This window comes from Pecten maximus, chromosome 4 (genome assembly GCF_902652985.1).
Source record: "Pecten maximus chromosome 4, xPecMax1.1, whole genome shotgun sequence".
NCBI lineage: Eukaryota > Metazoa > Mollusca > Bivalvia > Pectinida > Pectinidae > Pecten > Pecten maximus.
This window is the reverse complement of record NC_047018.1, coordinates 30,616,126-30,634,064: the sequence shown is the minus strand read 5'-3', so window position 1 is coordinate 30,634,064 and position 17,939 is coordinate 30,616,126. Positions and strand designations below refer to the sequence as shown.

General features: G+C 40.1%; 1 protein-coding gene across 1 annotated transcript in view; it reads left to right on the top strand.

The window, feature by feature from the left end:
• LOC117325805 (mediator of DNA damage checkpoint protein 1-like) overlaps positions 1–17,939 on the top strand; it is a 33,657-nt gene that overhangs the window by 6,753 nt on the left and 8,965 nt on the right. The window contains exons 11-22 of the mRNA XM_033882285.1: positions 22–123; positions 352–459; positions 1,163–1,232; positions 1,326–1,401; positions 1,680–3,348; positions 3,557–3,651; positions 4,270–4,410; positions 5,767–7,827; positions 8,431–8,601; positions 10,169–10,237; positions 11,312–11,414; positions 17,665–17,820. Of these exons, the coding sequence (XP_033738176.1) occupies positions 22–123; positions 352–459; positions 1,163–1,232; positions 1,326–1,401; positions 1,680–3,348; positions 3,557–3,651; positions 4,270–4,410; positions 5,767–7,827; positions 8,431–8,601; positions 10,169–10,237; positions 11,312–11,414; positions 17,665–17,820 (4,821 nt within the window). The remainder of the gene's footprint in view (positions 1–21; positions 124–351; positions 460–1,162; positions 1,233–1,325; positions 1,402–1,679; positions 3,349–3,556; positions 3,652–4,269; positions 4,411–5,766; positions 7,828–8,430; positions 8,602–10,168; positions 10,238–11,311; positions 11,415–17,664; positions 17,821–17,939) is intronic.

Here is a 17,939-nt window from a genome sequence, read left to right as displayed (position 1 = left end):
CTATGAGTATTGTTGTTGTAGCTGTGTCAACACTAGTATTGCCAGAGTCTGACACTGATGACGAGGAGGAAGATAGAAGGAAAGCCAGAGTATTGCAGAATCTACAAACACAAGTTGTGGCAGGTTCTGATAAATGTTTTACTCTTTGATCTACTGTAACTGTACCATTAGTCAGAGTTTTATAATACACCTCTCTATATGTTGTTTAAATAACTATTCCAAGATATTAAATATTTAAATGAAATTGTTGAATATGATTTTTTTCCTATTTTCTTCTGAAATACATCAACACAAATTTGAAAACAAATAGAAAAAATCTGTACAAGTGTTAATATCTGTTGGTTTAATCAGACACCCAAGAAGACGATGATGAAGAAGAAGGAGAGGAAAACAACAATGTTGATCCTGCTTTGTTTGGAGCCACACAGGCATATGTCATGGAAAGTGACACAGAAGATGGTAATAGTTCATTTTTAAGGAATATTGTTTTTTTCACTGGTGTTGCTCAATATCTCTTTTTTTCTCAGTATTCAGTAAATGCTACATGGTTTATACTTATATAAATGCTACTGGATTCCGAATGCAGATGAAGAATTTGACTTCAGTGACTTTAGTTAAAGATGAAATGGCCTCCTTCATGAATACATGGCATGTTTTTTGAGGCATTAAGTGCTGGTCAAATCCTTTACCATGACAAAACCCAGCAGATTAGCCCTGAATGCATCGCTGATGCCTGTCCTAATACACTTAGTGTTATGGGTTCAGAACTGTTTCTGGATAACATTGAGTGTTACATGTATTAGGGCAGACACCAGCGATAGATTCAGGGCTAATAATCTGCTAGGTTAATGTCATGGTAAAGGATTTGACCAGTATTTTATGCCTCAAATATCTTGCCACATCCTTATAGTAATAATATTAATAAAATCAGATTAAGAAATGATAATATCTATTTGGATAACTTTTACATGGATTATACTTTTGATTTTAATCATCATTTGACAACATTAAGATTTATATTTGCATCATTACTTAATTCTTACATTCGTAATTGGACAGCAGTTGTAGAAGCATATACATATTTCACTCGGACTAGTAACTGGTTAATCAACATTCGCTACGGATGCCTAAGAATACACTTATCATTTTGTTAATTATACAGATGCTGAGAATACAAGAAATACTTCCCCAGCCATCTTTGCAGCTGAAACGCAAGCATTTACAGAAGAATGGTAAGAGTGATGATGTTAGCATTGCCATACTGGATATTACTGAACAGAAAACATCTTTTAAATTTTATGATACATTAACATTTTTTTCTGTAGTGATGACAAAACCGATGGAGATGATGACCAGCCTGTAGAGACCTTTGTGGCTGAGAGTGAAGAGGAAACTGACATGGTAAGGAAGACGTGCTCCAGTTCTCACCAAAAAACAAAAGTCATGTAATCAGACAAAGGTCAATCTTGGTTCTTTTATTATAGAAATGAGATTTGGTTTATAAGGATGTGAGTTAAGTATGGAGAATCCTCGATATGGTCAGGAAATAGGGTATATTCTATTTGAATTGGTAGATGCTGCTTGCGATATTAAAAATATCTTACAAGGTTTCACAATATGTTTGGTTGTTTGACACCAAAATATCATTTCCATTTGAGAAAATAGGATAATTTTTTCAGGACAATGAGAAGGCAGCTATAATGGATGAGGACACTGAGGAAGAGGATGAAAATATTGATGTCAGTCATATCTTTGCTGCGTCCACACTGGCTTGTGACATGGCCGATGTAGAGGAGGAAGAGGATGAACCTACAGACATCAAGAAGATACCCCATACAAATGTAGATGAAGCAGATGTTGATGACGATGTTGCAACACAGATGGTAAATGAAGATGCCACCCAGTTGGTAGTGGCCCCTAAGATCACAGAAGATGAGGCAACCCAAGTTATCGAAGAGGAGGGGGACTCAGAAAACACTGCTACTCAATGTTTTGGGGATGCCACAGTGGCTGTCACAGACAAGGCCACAGTGGCTGTCACAGACGAGGCCACAGTGGCTGTCACAGAAGAGGCCACTGTGGCTGTTACTGAAAATGCCACAATGGCTGTCACAGAAGAGGCTACAGTGATGGTTACAGAAAATGCCACAATGGCTATCACAGAAGAGGCCATGATGGCTGTCACAGAAGAGGTCACAGAAGAGGCCACGATGGCTGTCGCAGAAGAGGCCACAATGGCTGTCACAGAAGAGGCCACGATGGCTGTCACAGAAGAAGCCACAGTGGCTGTCACAGAAGAGGCTACGGTGGCTGTCACAGAAAATGCCACAATGGCTATCACAGAAGTGGCCACGATGGCTGTCACAGAAGAGGGCACGGTGGCTGTCACAGAAGAGGCCACAATGGCTGTCACAGATGAAGCCACAATGGCTATAATAGATGAAGCCACAATGGCTATCACAGAAGAGGCCACAATGGCTGTCACGGAAGAGGCCACACAAATGTTTGACAATGACAAAGATCTTGAGAATGATGCAACGCAAGTTATAGAAGATGGGCCAGAATATGAAGAAACTTCTCATAAAAATAAAACTAGTAGAGGAAGACAAGGAAGGAAAAGCAAGACAAAGGGTGTTGAGGAGGAGGAAGCCACTCAGATGTTGGATGATGCCATCACGGATGAATGTGAGCCTACACAAGTTGCAGAGGATATTAATGTACCACAAGACATGCCACGTAGGAGGGGCAGAAAGAGTAAGGTGACTGAGAGAGACACATGTAATGTTGTAAATGATACAACAGAAGATGAAGCCACACAAGTTGTTGATGATGTATGTGTTGATTCAGTAAAAGTTTCCACCAAATCGAAAGCTGGCAGAGGTAGAGGGAGAAAAAGTAAAGCAAAAGAGGTTTTGGAGGAAGAAGCTACACAGATGGTAGAAGACACTGAAGCAGGTGAAGAAGACCAAGCTACCCAAGTTATAGAAGATGTAGAAACAAACATTGCAAAGGAATCAACAGAAAAGGTCAAGGTTCCTAGAGGACGTCCGAGGAAGAGAGGGAGGGGAAGGGAAACAACTGAGAAAGAAGCAACACAGATGGTAAAGGATGCATCAACTGGAGATACTGTAGAGCACACAAAGTCCGAACCTGGAGAAAGGGAAAGTACAGAGGTAGTTTCTGGTGGTGAGGAAGCAACACAAGTGTATGGTATGGATGTGGATGAGGAGGAGTTGGATCAACCCAGGGGCAGGAGAAGACAGGTAAAGGTGTCGTCCCCTAAACAGAAAACAGACCAGGTACAGAAAGACCTTGTCAACTTACCAGCACTACAGCCAGAAACAGAAGGTAAGGACAAGAAGCATAGCCTGATCTAAAAAGAGAATGGAAATTCTAGTCTTTTTCTATTCAGACTTCAGTGTTAGTTGTAATGAGGATGTGAAGTGATAACTATTGTTATCATAAAAGTAAACGGTTTTGTTGAGTCATTTTACTAGCAGAAATTTGGTAAATGAAATGCGGGATGATAGATTTAGTATAATTTGTTACCTTACAGAAACTGACCAGTTGGCTGGTATGGATGTGGAGGCAGCCACACAGAAGTATGGAGAGGAGTCTGATGAGGAGGATACCCCGCCTCTTAGTGAGGAGGTTAGTTTGTAATACTGTATATGGTTTGATGAGGAGGATACCCCGCCTCTTAGTGAGGAGGTTAGTTTGTAATACTGTATATGGTTTGATGAGGAGGATACCCCGCCTCTTAGTGAGGAGGTTAGTTTGTAATACTGTATATGGTTTATTTTCCATGCTGCATTTAATTGGACTTTTTTTTCTTGCAAAACGAGACTCTTTATAAACCATGTTCTTTCATATTTCAAGAATGTTTCAAGATTGCTTTTAATAACTGACTGCAAGAATGTGCTGTGTATAGATATTACCTTTTTCAGCTTTTGAACCTGTATATAAACAAATTTTCTCTGGTCCCTTTGAGTAACCTTTTGAGACAGGCTTTTACTGAAGATTTGATGTTCCATAATTTCAATGAGGCATTAATAGTAAATCCCATGTAATTTGCACACCTGCTGGTTTTTATAGCAATGAGTCATTGCTTCTTACTGAATTGGTCCTTTATAGAAATAAAACAATTTCATCGATGTTTTTGGTATAGCCAATTTTTACTTGAATTTTGAATTTCAAACATGTTCTTTCTTGTGTAGGAATTTGATATTAGAACAAAAAGGTCATTCTGGACTTGTGTTTGGTTTGTAGATGGTACAAGACAGTGAGGACGTCCTAGGGAAGAGCCCCATCATACCACTTCCACAGACATCACCCCACAAATCAGCTCTCTCCAGTCCAGACAAACGCAACAAAAGCCCTTCTCCAAAGAGGGTCAAGTTTGCTGTGGAGGTAAGTCAGGTCTTTGTACAGGGTCTTCTCCAGAGTAATCATTGTTACTTGGTACAATAGGGGATGAAGTATGCTAGAGATAAGGACGTATTTGTAGAGAATCACCATCTTTATTTAAGAGATCATTATCCTATTATATAAGGTCAAAAATTATCATAGACTTGCTAAAATTGAACATAGTTGGCATAGCAAGTGAGTGTTATGGCGATACCTTTAAATGTCTATTACCCATGTATTTTATCTAACAGTTAATAATTTTAGTAGAAATTTTGGAAATATATTGAGGCACACATAATCACTTTATATATGTTCATTCATTGAAAAGAATTCAATAATAAGACAATGTATATCAATAAGCATAATATATGGTGAATCAAGATTGAGGATTTCACTACACTAATGCACTTACTGTAAATAATAAATTCTTGTATGTTAGATTAGCGTGCAGTTCCTAATATAAATTGCTAACATGCATTTGTTTTTGGTATCAGCTATTATTTGTTTTGTAAAATATGCATTTCATGCACAAAATTTTCAAAACTGATATTTCCATATACCAAATGTGAAATCCTTCATAAATGGTGATAATATTGATGGAAGTTACACACCAATTTAGGGCATATAAATTTTGACGTATGTGGTGATTGACGTATGTGGTGATTAGCATTAAAAGAGGGTAGCAAACTTATTGGGAGAATTACTGTGGTATTTATTGAGGTTTAACCACAGGTGTTTTTTTGGGGGGGGGAGGGGAATTAGCTCCTACTCCTATTATATCAACAAGGTGTAACACTAAAAGATCAGACGATGCATCGACTGTGGAACGGAAATAGGCTATTGATTGGACGACAATTATAGTTAGTATTGTTTACAGAGCTGTCAACCAATCAAATTGCCCCTTGCAAACCGCTCTACTTCCATTCCACAGTTGATGCATCATCAGCTATCGTGACCACTTTTGATCATTTTCTCATCTTAAATCATTGTCACATGACAAAGGAATAACAAGCATTGATATTTAAGGATTCTAAACCAAGGTACTTATAAAGTTTGTTTGTATTTGATATTTTAGTCAGATTGAAGGTGAATCGAAGCTCGACCCCCCCCACTTCCGACTTTTTGAGTGTTACACCTTTAAGGGTTAATATTTTTTGCTATAAATACTAACCAGAAGCAGACACCTGTGGTTTAACGAAAGAAAATTCAATCATAAACCTTTTAATAGTAGATAGTATATGAGGACAGCATTATTGTCGTATGATGAAAGGTCAAGGTAACAATGTTAATAAATATACACAGAATGTATGAAGCAATGCAATCATGCACAACTACTTAAGCAATATTTTACTTGTTTAGAGCCAGTCTTCAGAATCAACAATTGGTGATGAGAATGAAAAAGCTGGTCCATCTACTGGTAACACCGCTACAAGGTCAAAACTTGCAACTGCAGAAGAAAAACCGAAGAAAAACGTGACAAGAGGCCGCAGGTCATTACCTGCCATTGCAGTTGAAGAAAAAGGAGTTGCTAGCACATCAGCTAAAGGTCGAAGGTCACTTCCTGCCTCAAATTCAGACAATATTGGTTCAGGGAAAAATAATGGAAAGAATATAAAGAAAGGAAAGCTGGAAATGGAGGATACTAAAAAACTTGGAAAAAAGGAACATGAAGTAGAGGCAGAGACAACCACTGCAGTGAGAAGGGGTGGGAGAAGGTCAACTGGGGTCAAGCTGAATGATGAGCCAAAGGTCGAAGGTAAAACTCAGGGAAGAAAATCAGCATCAGATGACAAGTATATGAAACAAAAAGAGGAAAATGATGTTAATTTGAAAAAAGATAAAGGCAAGGGAAGAAATTCAAAGTTCAAAGAAAAAAATGAGGAAAATACTCTCCAAAATGTTAAAGAAAGTGAAAATGAGGTTGGGCAGTTAACAACAGACCATGATAGTGTAGAATCAAAGATGGAAACTCCTGCGGATGAGGTCAAGGGAAGAGGTAGGGGACGGAGGTCAATCCAGGCTGGAGGAAGTGGTGAAAATAAGGAGAAAGCTACTAAGCTTGTTAGGGTAGGGAGTAAAAGAAAGGAAGCTGAGGCATTGGAGCCTGCTAGCACTAAATCCAATCTGGATAATTTAGTGCAAAATGATGACTCTTCGTTGGATAAAGAGGAAGAAGTTAAAGGAAAGACTTTTAGAGGAAGGAAATCTAGACATGCACCTGTGGAAATCCAATCAAGGGAGGAAAGTCCGACAGCTAATGAAGTGATAGAAAGAGATAGGACAACCTCTAGAGGACGGAGATCTTCACAAACTTCTGGAGATGAGGTAAAAGAGAAAGAAGCAGTTGAGGAGATAAATGTTCCTACAAGAGGAAGGGGTAAAAGGTCAAAGTTAACACTAGTGGAGGAGAAAGTTAAACAAAAGTCAGACACTGTAGAGGAAGCAGAAAAGTCGGAAAAGGTTATTCCCACTCCAAAACAGGGAAGTAAGAAAAATAATGAAATGAAGGACTCTATTGAAAATACAGTAGATAGTACAGCAGGATCAACGTCTAGAGGGAAACGCTCCAAACAGGTCACCAACATTATCAACAATGTGGAACCTGTTCAGGAGAAAACTGGTAGGACTGTAGGTGGTAGGTCAAACAAAAAAGGAACATCTCTGGAACAAGTATCATTAACAGAGGTTGTCCCTGAGAAGGATGACCAGGAGGAGGAGGAAAAGAAGGGAAAGACAACTGGAAGAGGAAGAAAATCTAAACAGTTGGTAGTCGAGGAGGAGACAGTTACTGCAAAAGAAACAGCTGAGCCTCCTAAACCTAGACGAGGAAGTAGAGGGAAAAAAGTGGAAGAACCCTCCCAGAAGGATTCTGTAGAGACTGAGGAAATATCAGCTACAGATTTGGCTAATATGAGTGGTGTGTCGGAGAGGAGATCTCGTGGACGTGGTAAACAGAAAATAGAGGTGACTAGTGTGGACAGTGGAATTGAGGGTCGGAGTAGTAGAGGTAAGGGTAAACTAAAAGGAGACAGTGTATCAGCAGATAGTGAAGAAACAGAAGAGGCAGAAAGTGAGGCTTCTACCTCGCGACAGACTAAAACTAAACGTGCAAGTAAGATCAAGGAAGTCAATGTTTTTAATAGTAAAGATTCCAAGGAGGAACATGCTGAAAAGGAAAGTAACTTTGAACAAACTAAAAATAGGACTAAAAGTAGGGGCAAAGCATCAAATTCAAAAGAGGATGTAAGTGTTACAAAATGTAGTGAGGAAAATAATTCAAGTGTTGTCAGAAAAGGAAAGGGTAGGAAAACTGACACTTCCATTAGTGATACCGATCAGGGAGAGGATGATTCTGTAGCAAGTTCAAGTCGGAAAGGAAAGACTACATCTCGGGGTAAACGCGGACACAGTCAGGACCAGGTATAAATAGTTATTTTTCATCTTTTTTGGAAAGTCCATTAATTAAGACATCAGGATGAATAGTCTAAGCAGAAGAAATATTATTAATGAATTTTATTCATCAGGTTGATTTAAAGGTCGGATATAAAGAAAATAAGTTACCTGTTTATAGAAAATTGCACTTATCAGGGCATCCATTTGACTTTTGAATTTTAGCAATTTCAGAAATCAACTAACATTTCTCAGAAATCTGAAGGGTCAAAACATGTCAAATAGACATCTAATTCTGGGGAGTCAAAAACATACTCTCATGGGTCTAATGGATGCCTTGATTAACGTGAGCTAAACCAGAGGCATCTGTCCATGGAAATAGTAAAAGCATTTAATGTGAAGGTTGAAGTATGATTCTATATTCACACCTGGAAGTTTTACCAAGATTTCCTACACATCACTGCAAATTATTCGGGAACTGGGTTTTGTTTGTTCATTTTGGGCTATTTGATTTTAAAAAGTTATTTCATGTTGATAAAAAGTTGGGAGAGATATTTTACTCTTACTAATTAGATTAACATAAAAGAAAAATATGGAATACCTTTCTATTGTGTTTGTGTTTGTAACTTATAGGACGTGATTGAAACACCTGCCAAGAAGGTTAAAGATAAAGCAGATCCAGGGACACCCGTCCAGTCTAAACAGAATGTTTTGGCTGTGGACTCACCGTCTCTGAGACGAAAGTCCATGGATCCCAAACCACGCGTCATGTTTACAGGGATGGAGGATGAACAAGGCCAGAAGGTATATGAATTAATAATTAATAACTCCAGTTGACATTTGTATTTCAAGCTTTGTTTGGAATGCTTATGTCAAATGATTCTGATTTTCATTTGATTGCTTTTCCATCTGTTGGCCGAATGTCTCCTTATCTCTAGATCTGTGCCAAATGCTAATTACAGTGTCCCTTTTTCTATTATTTTCAGTTACCAGAGATTATCTGAAAATCTAGAAATAAAATACCCGAGTGTAATCCTGGTATATCATGTAGATTTGTATTGGGTTGACATGTTCATAATTAAATTCAACGTCACCATTTTCAAAAATATGATGGGGGGGGTGAACTGTCATGTACATGGTCAAGTACATGCAGACCTGTTTGTATCCTTGTTTGAAATTACAGTCAAACCTCGATGATTCGAACTTCATTGATTCAAATTTCTCGCTGTATCGAACTTTTTGCTTGGTCCCGAATTTCCTCACTATATAACGCTACTAACGAACCTATGTATGATTCGAATTTTTCGAAGTTTTTGATGTATCAAACTTTTTTCATGGCCCGTTAGCTATGATATTATAGGTAATTGACATCTCATGATTCGAACAAAAAAATTACCTGTACTGACCACTGGACAAGTGTTTGTCGTGACCCCGCGGCAAGATTTCACACCTCTCCCACAAATGCCCTGACTGACAATAGAGATAACGATAGCGTGTGTTGTCACTCCCAATCATGGAGTTAATTAATAATCAGACCCAATTGATAGATAAATGGGGTATTTAGAAGCCATGGCATTTAATCACTCCGATATACCATACCGATAGATTCTAGTCATCTTTGATGATCTCCGCCGCCATTGAAATCAGCGGTTGGTGAGTAAATTTTACGGAACAGTAAAACAAGCGGATCAATTTTAAACAAAAACAATTAGCGATGTCTTCACTCATATTTAAAGTGTCACGTTTCAAACTTATACATAAATATCCATGTAAATCGGTTATTTGTCATTCAATCATGCATTCCCCAACTGATTGGCATTCCGTATTTTATATGCACATAATGTAAACACACATGTCTTTAGCAGAAAAACGTTAACGTAAGTGTGCATTGTACTTTTGCTTTATCCATTAGACGGGATTTAAGTGTTTTGTAAGAGATACATAGTTTGTTTGATTAAAAAGTGCTTAGGTATAATTGATGAAAAGTATTTTTATGGGTTTGGGGTAAATTAACTAAACTTTTCAATGTGAGCCTGACAGGCGACGATCAACATGAATACACCAAGTAAATGTAACATTAACAGCTATGGTCATTATCAAGAAAACAAAAATCTATATATATTGTCAACCATGAATAATTCGAAGTCCCGCTGTTTCAAAGTTTTTCTGTTAGTCCCTTGAACTTCGAAACATCGAAGTTTGACTGTATTTAGGCATATTGTCCGAGTAAATCCTCACCAATTTAACAAGATTTACTGTCTTCTTCCGCCAATCCTAAGCTTGTCTAATGTAACCACATGAGTTCATGTCAGTTTGTTTCTGTTCTTAATTGTTTTAAACCTTATTTCTGAAAAGTTGTATCATATTTCAGACGGTGAAGGATCTTGGTGGTGAGATGGTGACTTCTATCCATGATTGTACCCACTTAGTCACTGACAAGGTAATCAATACTACCTAAAATCTGACTTAATGACCCACTTAGTCACTGACAAGGTAATCAATACTACCTAAAATCTGACTTAATGACCCACTTAGTCACTGACAAGGTAATCAATACTACCTAAAATCTGACCTAATGACCCACTTAGTCACTGACAAGGTAATCAATACTTCCTAAAATCTGACTTAATGACCCACTTAGTCACTGACAAGGTAATCAATACTACCTAAAATCTGACTTTATGACCCACTTAGTCACTGACAAGGTAATCAATACTACCTAAAATCTGACTTAATGACCCACTTAGTCACTGACAAGGTAATCAATACTACCTAAAATCTGACTTAATGACCCACTTAGTCACTGACAAGGTAATCAATACTACCTAAAATCTGACTTAATGACCCACTTAGTCACTGACAAGGTAATCAATACTACCTAAAATCTGACTTAATGACACCTTGTACAGTATGTGTAATCTTAATCATTACATTTACCAACCATTTCAATTCAAATCTTCTTAAGGAAGTGATTCTGAAACCATCATGTTTAAGGAAAGTATGTCAGATATTTGTATAGTAACAAGTCACATTACAAGCAGATCCATGCCTCCAAGGAGAAAGTTACACTTAGTCCAGGGTTCAACTTTAAATCGTGTGCAAATTATTAGTCCCTTCTGGTGGAACTTGGGGGACAACAGGTTTCCTCTTTGTTTGTTTGTCAGTCAGTCCACTCAGTTTTCTGCACTTTTCTAGGTTATACTTCAAGGTATACTGGTGAAAGTTGCTATATTACTTCAATATGAGTAGCTACAGATCAACATTGAGTTTCAGGTTTTTGGGTCAAGGTCAGTGTCACTGTCACTATTTTTAGCGGGGCCATTAGGGGACACGTATAGCTTTACCAATACTCAGCATGCTTGTTTATCACATAATCGCTTTGTTATCCTATGAATAAATCCATAATATTTGTGTTTATAATCTTATTAAAGGATTATTTTCAATCTTACAGCACATATCTGTTTGCATTTATTAATAAATAATATGCGACTAACCCTGTTTCCTCTCCACACAGGTACGACGAACAGTCAAGCTACTCTGTTGCCTGTCTCGAGGAATTCCCATTGTCCAGCCAACCTGGCTTAGCAGTAGTAAACAGGCTGGCATATTTATACAGGGTAAGACAGACAGGCTGGCATATTCATACAGAGTAAGACAGACAGGCTGGCATATTTATACAGGGTAAGACAGACAGGCTGGCACATTTATACAGAGTAAGACAGACAGGCTGGCACATTTATACACGGTAACACAGACAGGCTGGCACATTTATATACGGTAAGACAGACAGGCTGTCATATTTATACACGGTAACAAAGACAGGCTGTCACATTTATACAGGGTAACACAGACAGGCTGGCACATTTATACACGGTAAGACAGACAGGCTGGCATATTTATACAGGGTAACACAGACAGGCTGACACATTTATACAGGGTAACACAGACAGGCTGGCACATTTATACACGGTAAGACAGACAGGCTGTCATATTTATACAGGGTAACACAGACAGGCTGTCACATTTATACAGGGTAACACAGACAGGCTGGCACATTTATACAGGGTAACACAGACAGGCTGGCACATTTATACAGGGTAACACAGACAGGCTGTCATATTTATACAGGGTAACACAGACAGGCTGTCACATTTATACAGGGTAACACAGACAGGCTGGCACATTTATACACGGTAAGACAGACAGGCTGGTACATTTATACAGGGTAACACAGACAGGCCGACACATTTATACAGAGTAACACAGACAGGCTGGCACATTTATACACTGTACAGGGTAAGACAGACAGGCTGGCACATTTATACAGAGTAACACAGACAGGCTGGCATATTTATACAGGGTAACACAGACAGGCTGGCACATTTATACACTGTACAGGGTAAGACAGACAGGCTGGCACATTTATACAGTGTAACACAGACAGGCTGGCACATTTATACAGGGTAACACAGACAGGCTGTCATATTTATACAGGGTAACACAGACAGGCTGTCACATTTATACAGGGTAACACAGACAGGCTGGCACATTTATACACGGTAAGACAGACAGGCTGGTACATTTATACAGGGTAACACAGACAGGCCGACACATTTATACAGAGTAACACAGACAGGCTGGCACATTTATACACTGTACAGGGTAAGACAGACAGGCTGGCACATTTATACAGAGTAACACAGACAGGCTGGCATATTTATACAGGGTAACACAGACAGGCTGGCACATTTATACACTGTACAGGGTAAGACAGACAGGCTGGCACATTTATACAGTGTAACACAGACAGGCTGGCACATTTATACAGGGTAACACAGACAGGTTGGCACATTTATACAGGGTAACACAGACAGGCTGGCACATTTATACAGGGTAACACAGACAGGCTGGCACATTTATACACTGTACAGGGTAACACAGACAGGCTGGCACATTTATACAGGGTAACACAGACAGGCTGGCACATTTATACAGGGTAACACAGACAGGCTGGTACATTTATACAGGGTAACACAGACAGGCTGGCACATTTATACAGGGTAACACAGACAGGCTGGCACATTTATACAGGGTAACACAGACAGGCTGTCATATTTATACAGGGTAAGACAGACAGGCTGTCGCATTTATACAGAGTAACACAGACAGGCTGGCACATTTATACAGGGTGACACAGACAGGCTGACACATTTATACAGGGTAACACAGACAGGCTGTCATATTTATACAGGGTAACACAGACAGGCTGGCACATTTATACACGGTAAGACAGACAGGCTGGTACATTTATACAGGGTAACACAGACAGGCCGACACATTTATACAGAGTAAGACAGACAGGCTGGCACATTTATACAGAGTAAGACAGACAGGCTGGCACATTTATACACGGTAACACAGACAGGCTGTCACATTTATACACGGTAACACAGACAGGCTGGCATATTTATACAGGGTAACACAGACAGGCTGGCACATTTATACAGGGTAACAGACAGGCTGGCACATTTATACAGGGTAACACAGACAGGCTGGCACATTTATACAGGTAACACAGACAGGCTGTCATATTTCTACAGGGTAACACAGACAGGCTGGCACATTTATACACGGTAAGACAGACAGGCTGGTACATTTATACAGGGTAACACAGACAGGCCGACACATTTATACAGAGTAACACAGACAGGCTGGCACATTTATACACTGTACAGGGTAAGACAGACAGGCTGGCACATTTATACAGAGTAACACAGACAGGCTGGCACATTTATACAGAGTAACACAGACAGGCTGGCACATTTATACAGGGTAAGACAGACAGGCTGGCACAGTTATACACTGTACAGGGTAAGACAGACAGGCTGGCACATTTATACAGTGTAACACAGACAGGCTGGCACATTTATACAGGGTAACACAGACAGGTTGGCACATTTATACAGGGTAACACAGACAGGCTGGCACATTTATACAGGGTAACACAGACAGGCTGGCACATTTATACAGGGTAACACAGACAGGCTGGCACATTTATACACGGTAAGACAGACAGGCTGGCACATTTATACAGGGTAACACAGACAGGCTGGTACATTTATACAGGGTAACACAGACAGGCTGGCACATTTATACAGGGTAACACAGACAGGCTGGCACATTTATACAGGGTAACACAGACAGGCTGTCATATTTATACAGGGTAAGACAGACAGGCTGTCGCATTTATACAGAGTAACACAGACAGGCTGGCACATTTATACAGGGTGACACAGACAGGCTGACACATTTATACAGGGTAACACAGACAGGCTGTCATATTTATACAGGGTAACACAGACAGGCTGTCACATTTATACAGGGTAACACAGACAGGCTGGCACATTTATACACGGTAAGACAGACAGGCTGGTACATTTATACAGGGTAACACAGACAGGCCGACACATTTATACAGAGTAACACAGACAGGCTGGCACATTTATACAGGGTAACACAGACAGGCTGGCACAGTTATACACTGTACAGGGTAAGACAGACAGGCTGGCACATTTATACAGTGTAACACAGACAGGCTGGCACATTTATACAGGGTAACACAGACAGGCTGGCACATTTATACAGGGTAACACAGACAGGCTGGCACATTTATACACGGTAAGACAGACAGGCTGGCACATTTATACAGGGTAACACAGACAGGCTGGTACATTTATACAGGGTAACACAGACAGGCTGGCACATTTATACAGGGTAACACAGACAGGCTGGCACATTTATACAGGGTAACACAGACAGGCTGTCATATTTATACAGGGTAAGACAGACAGGCTGTCGCATTTATACAGAGTAACACAGACAGGCTGGCACATTTATATAGGGTAACACAGACAGGCTGGCACATTTATACAGGGTAACACAGACAGGCTGGCACATTTATATAGAGTAAGACAGACAGGCTGGCACATTTATACAGGGTGACACAGACAGGCTGACACATTTATACAGGGTAACACAGACAGGCTGTCATATTTATACAGGGTAACACAGACAGGCTGTCACATTTATACAGGGTAACACAGACAGGCTGGCACATTTATACACGGTAAGACAGACAGGCTGGTACATTTATACAGGGTAACACAGACAGGCCGACACATTTATACAGAGTAACACAGACAGGCTGGCACATTTATACACTGTACAGGGTAAGACAGACAGGCTGGCACATTTATACAGGGTAACACAGACAGGCTGGCACATTTATACAGGGTAACACAGACAGGCTGTCATATTTATACAGGGTAAGACAGACAGGCTGTCGCATTTATACAGAGTAACACAGACAGGCTGGCACATTTATACAGGGTGACACAGACAGGCTGACACATTTATACAGGGTAACACAGACAGGCTGTCATATTTATACAGGGTAACACAGACAGGCTGTCACATTTATACAGGGTAACACAGACAGGCTGGCACATTTATACACGGTAAGACAGACAGGCTGGTACATTTATACAGGGTAACACAGACAGGCCGACACATTTATACAGAGTAACACAGACAGGCTGGCACATTTATACAGGGTAACACAGACAGGCTGGCACAGTTATACACTGTACAGGGTAAGACAGACAGGCTGGCACATTTATACAGTGTAACACAGACAGGCTGGCACATTTATACAGGGTAACACAGACAGGCTGGCACATTTATACAGGGTAACACAGACAGGCTGGCACATTTATACACGGTAAGACAGACAGGCTGGCACATTTATACAGGGTAACACAGACAGGCTGGTACATTTATACAGGGTAACACAGACAGGCTGGCACATTTATACAGGGTAACACAGACAGGCTGGCACATTTATACAGGGTAACACAGACAGGCTGTCATATTTATACAGGGTAAGACAGACAGGCTGTCGCATTTATACAGAGTAACACAGACAGGCTGGCACATTTATATAGGGTAACACAGACAGGCTGGCACATTTATACAGGGTAACACAGACAGGCTGGCACATTTATATAGAGTAAGACAGACAGGCTGGCACATTTATACAGGGTGACACAGACAGGCTGACACATTTATACAGGGTAACACAGACAGGCTGTCATATTTATACAGGGTAACACAGACAGGCTGTCACATTTATACAGGGTAACACAGACAGGCTGGCACATTTATACACGGTAAGACAGACAGGCTGGTACATTTATACAGGGTAACACAGACAGGCCGACACATTTATACAGAGTAACACAGACAGGCTGGCACATTTATACACTGTACAGGGTAAGACAGACAGGCTGGCATATTTATACAGAGTAACACAGACAGGCTGGCACATTTATACAGAGTAACACAGACAGGCTGGCACATTTATACAGGGTAACACAGACAGGCTGGCACATTTATACACTGTACAGGGTAAGACAGACAGGCTGGCACATTTATACATGGGAAGACAGACAGGCTGACACATTTATACAGAGTAACACAGACAGGTTGGCACATTTATACAGGGTAACACAGACAGGCTGGCACATTTATACAGGGTAACACAGACAGGCTGGCACATTTATACAGGGTAACACAGACAGGCTGGCACATTTATACACGGTAAGACAGACAGGCTGGCACATTTATACAGGGTAACACAGACAGGCTGGTACATTTATACAGGGTAACACAGACAGGCTGGCACATTTATACAGGGTAACACAGACAGGCTGGCACATTTATACAGGGTAACACAGACAGGCTGTCATATTTATACAGGGTAAGACAGACAGGCTGTCGCATTTATACAGAGTAACACAGACAGGCTGGCACATTTATACAGGGTGACACAGACAGGCTGACACATTTATACAGGGTAACACAGACAGGCTGGTACATTTATACAGGGTAACACAGACAGGCTGGCACATTTATACACTGTACAGGGTAACACAGACAGGCTGGCACATTTATACACTGTACAGGGTAACACAGACAGGCTGGCACATTTATACAGGGTAACACAGACAGGCTGGCACATTTATACAGGGTAACACAGACAGGCTGGCACATTTATACAGGGTAAGACAGACAGGCTGGCACATTTATACAGGGTAACACAGACAGGCTGGCACATTTATACAGGGTAACACAGACAGGCTGGCACATTTATACAGGGTAACACAGACAGGTTGGCACATTTATACAGGGTAACACAGACAGGCTGACACATTTATACAGAGTAACACAGACAGGCTGACACATTTATACAGAGTAACACAGACAGGCTCGCACATTTATACAGAGTAACACAGACAGGCTCGCTCATTTATACAGGGTAACACAGACAGGCTCGCACATTTATACAGGGTAACACAGACAGGCTCGCACATTTGTACAGGGTAAGACAGAGGAATGAGGTTTACATATAGTTTATCATTCTCCAACACTTCAGTTGAGAAAGATGTGATTGTCGGTTCATCCCTTTGTATAACATCATACTGATAATTTATAGCATGATTAATGTAAATCTTTTTCATACTATTGCAAAAAGCATTTACATATGTTTATATTTGATAGATGATTTTACACTGGCCTGTCGAGCAAGTAGTAGTTTTTTCTTGACCAAAGTCATGATCTAACATTCCAAGACATAAGTTCTAGAATAATTCCTTCACTCTGTTTGTTTGACTGTTAATACCTGTATTATATTAATTATTTGCAAATAAAGCACACATGAATGACTTTCAGATCGGAAATTTAATTGCTGCAAAAAGTGATGAAACATAATCAGTGAACTAAGAAAAGTCTAACTTCTACTTTCTACAGATGTTACACCCTACCTAGTGAAGGACACGGCCACAGAGAAACAGTACAAGTTCTCCCTCCAGCGATCAATAGAACGTGCTAGTCAAGCCAGTGTTTTGCTTGGCTACCGTGTCCATGTCACCAAGTCCGTCCGACCAGATCCCACACAGATGAAAGGTCAGTCCTTCTGAGATGAACTTGTCAACATATTGTATGGTAAAATAGATGTCTAGCATGTTTTAAACAAGTGTTGGAAGTAGTATGTGCAATATACTTACGCTTTTCCTGTAGTTGCA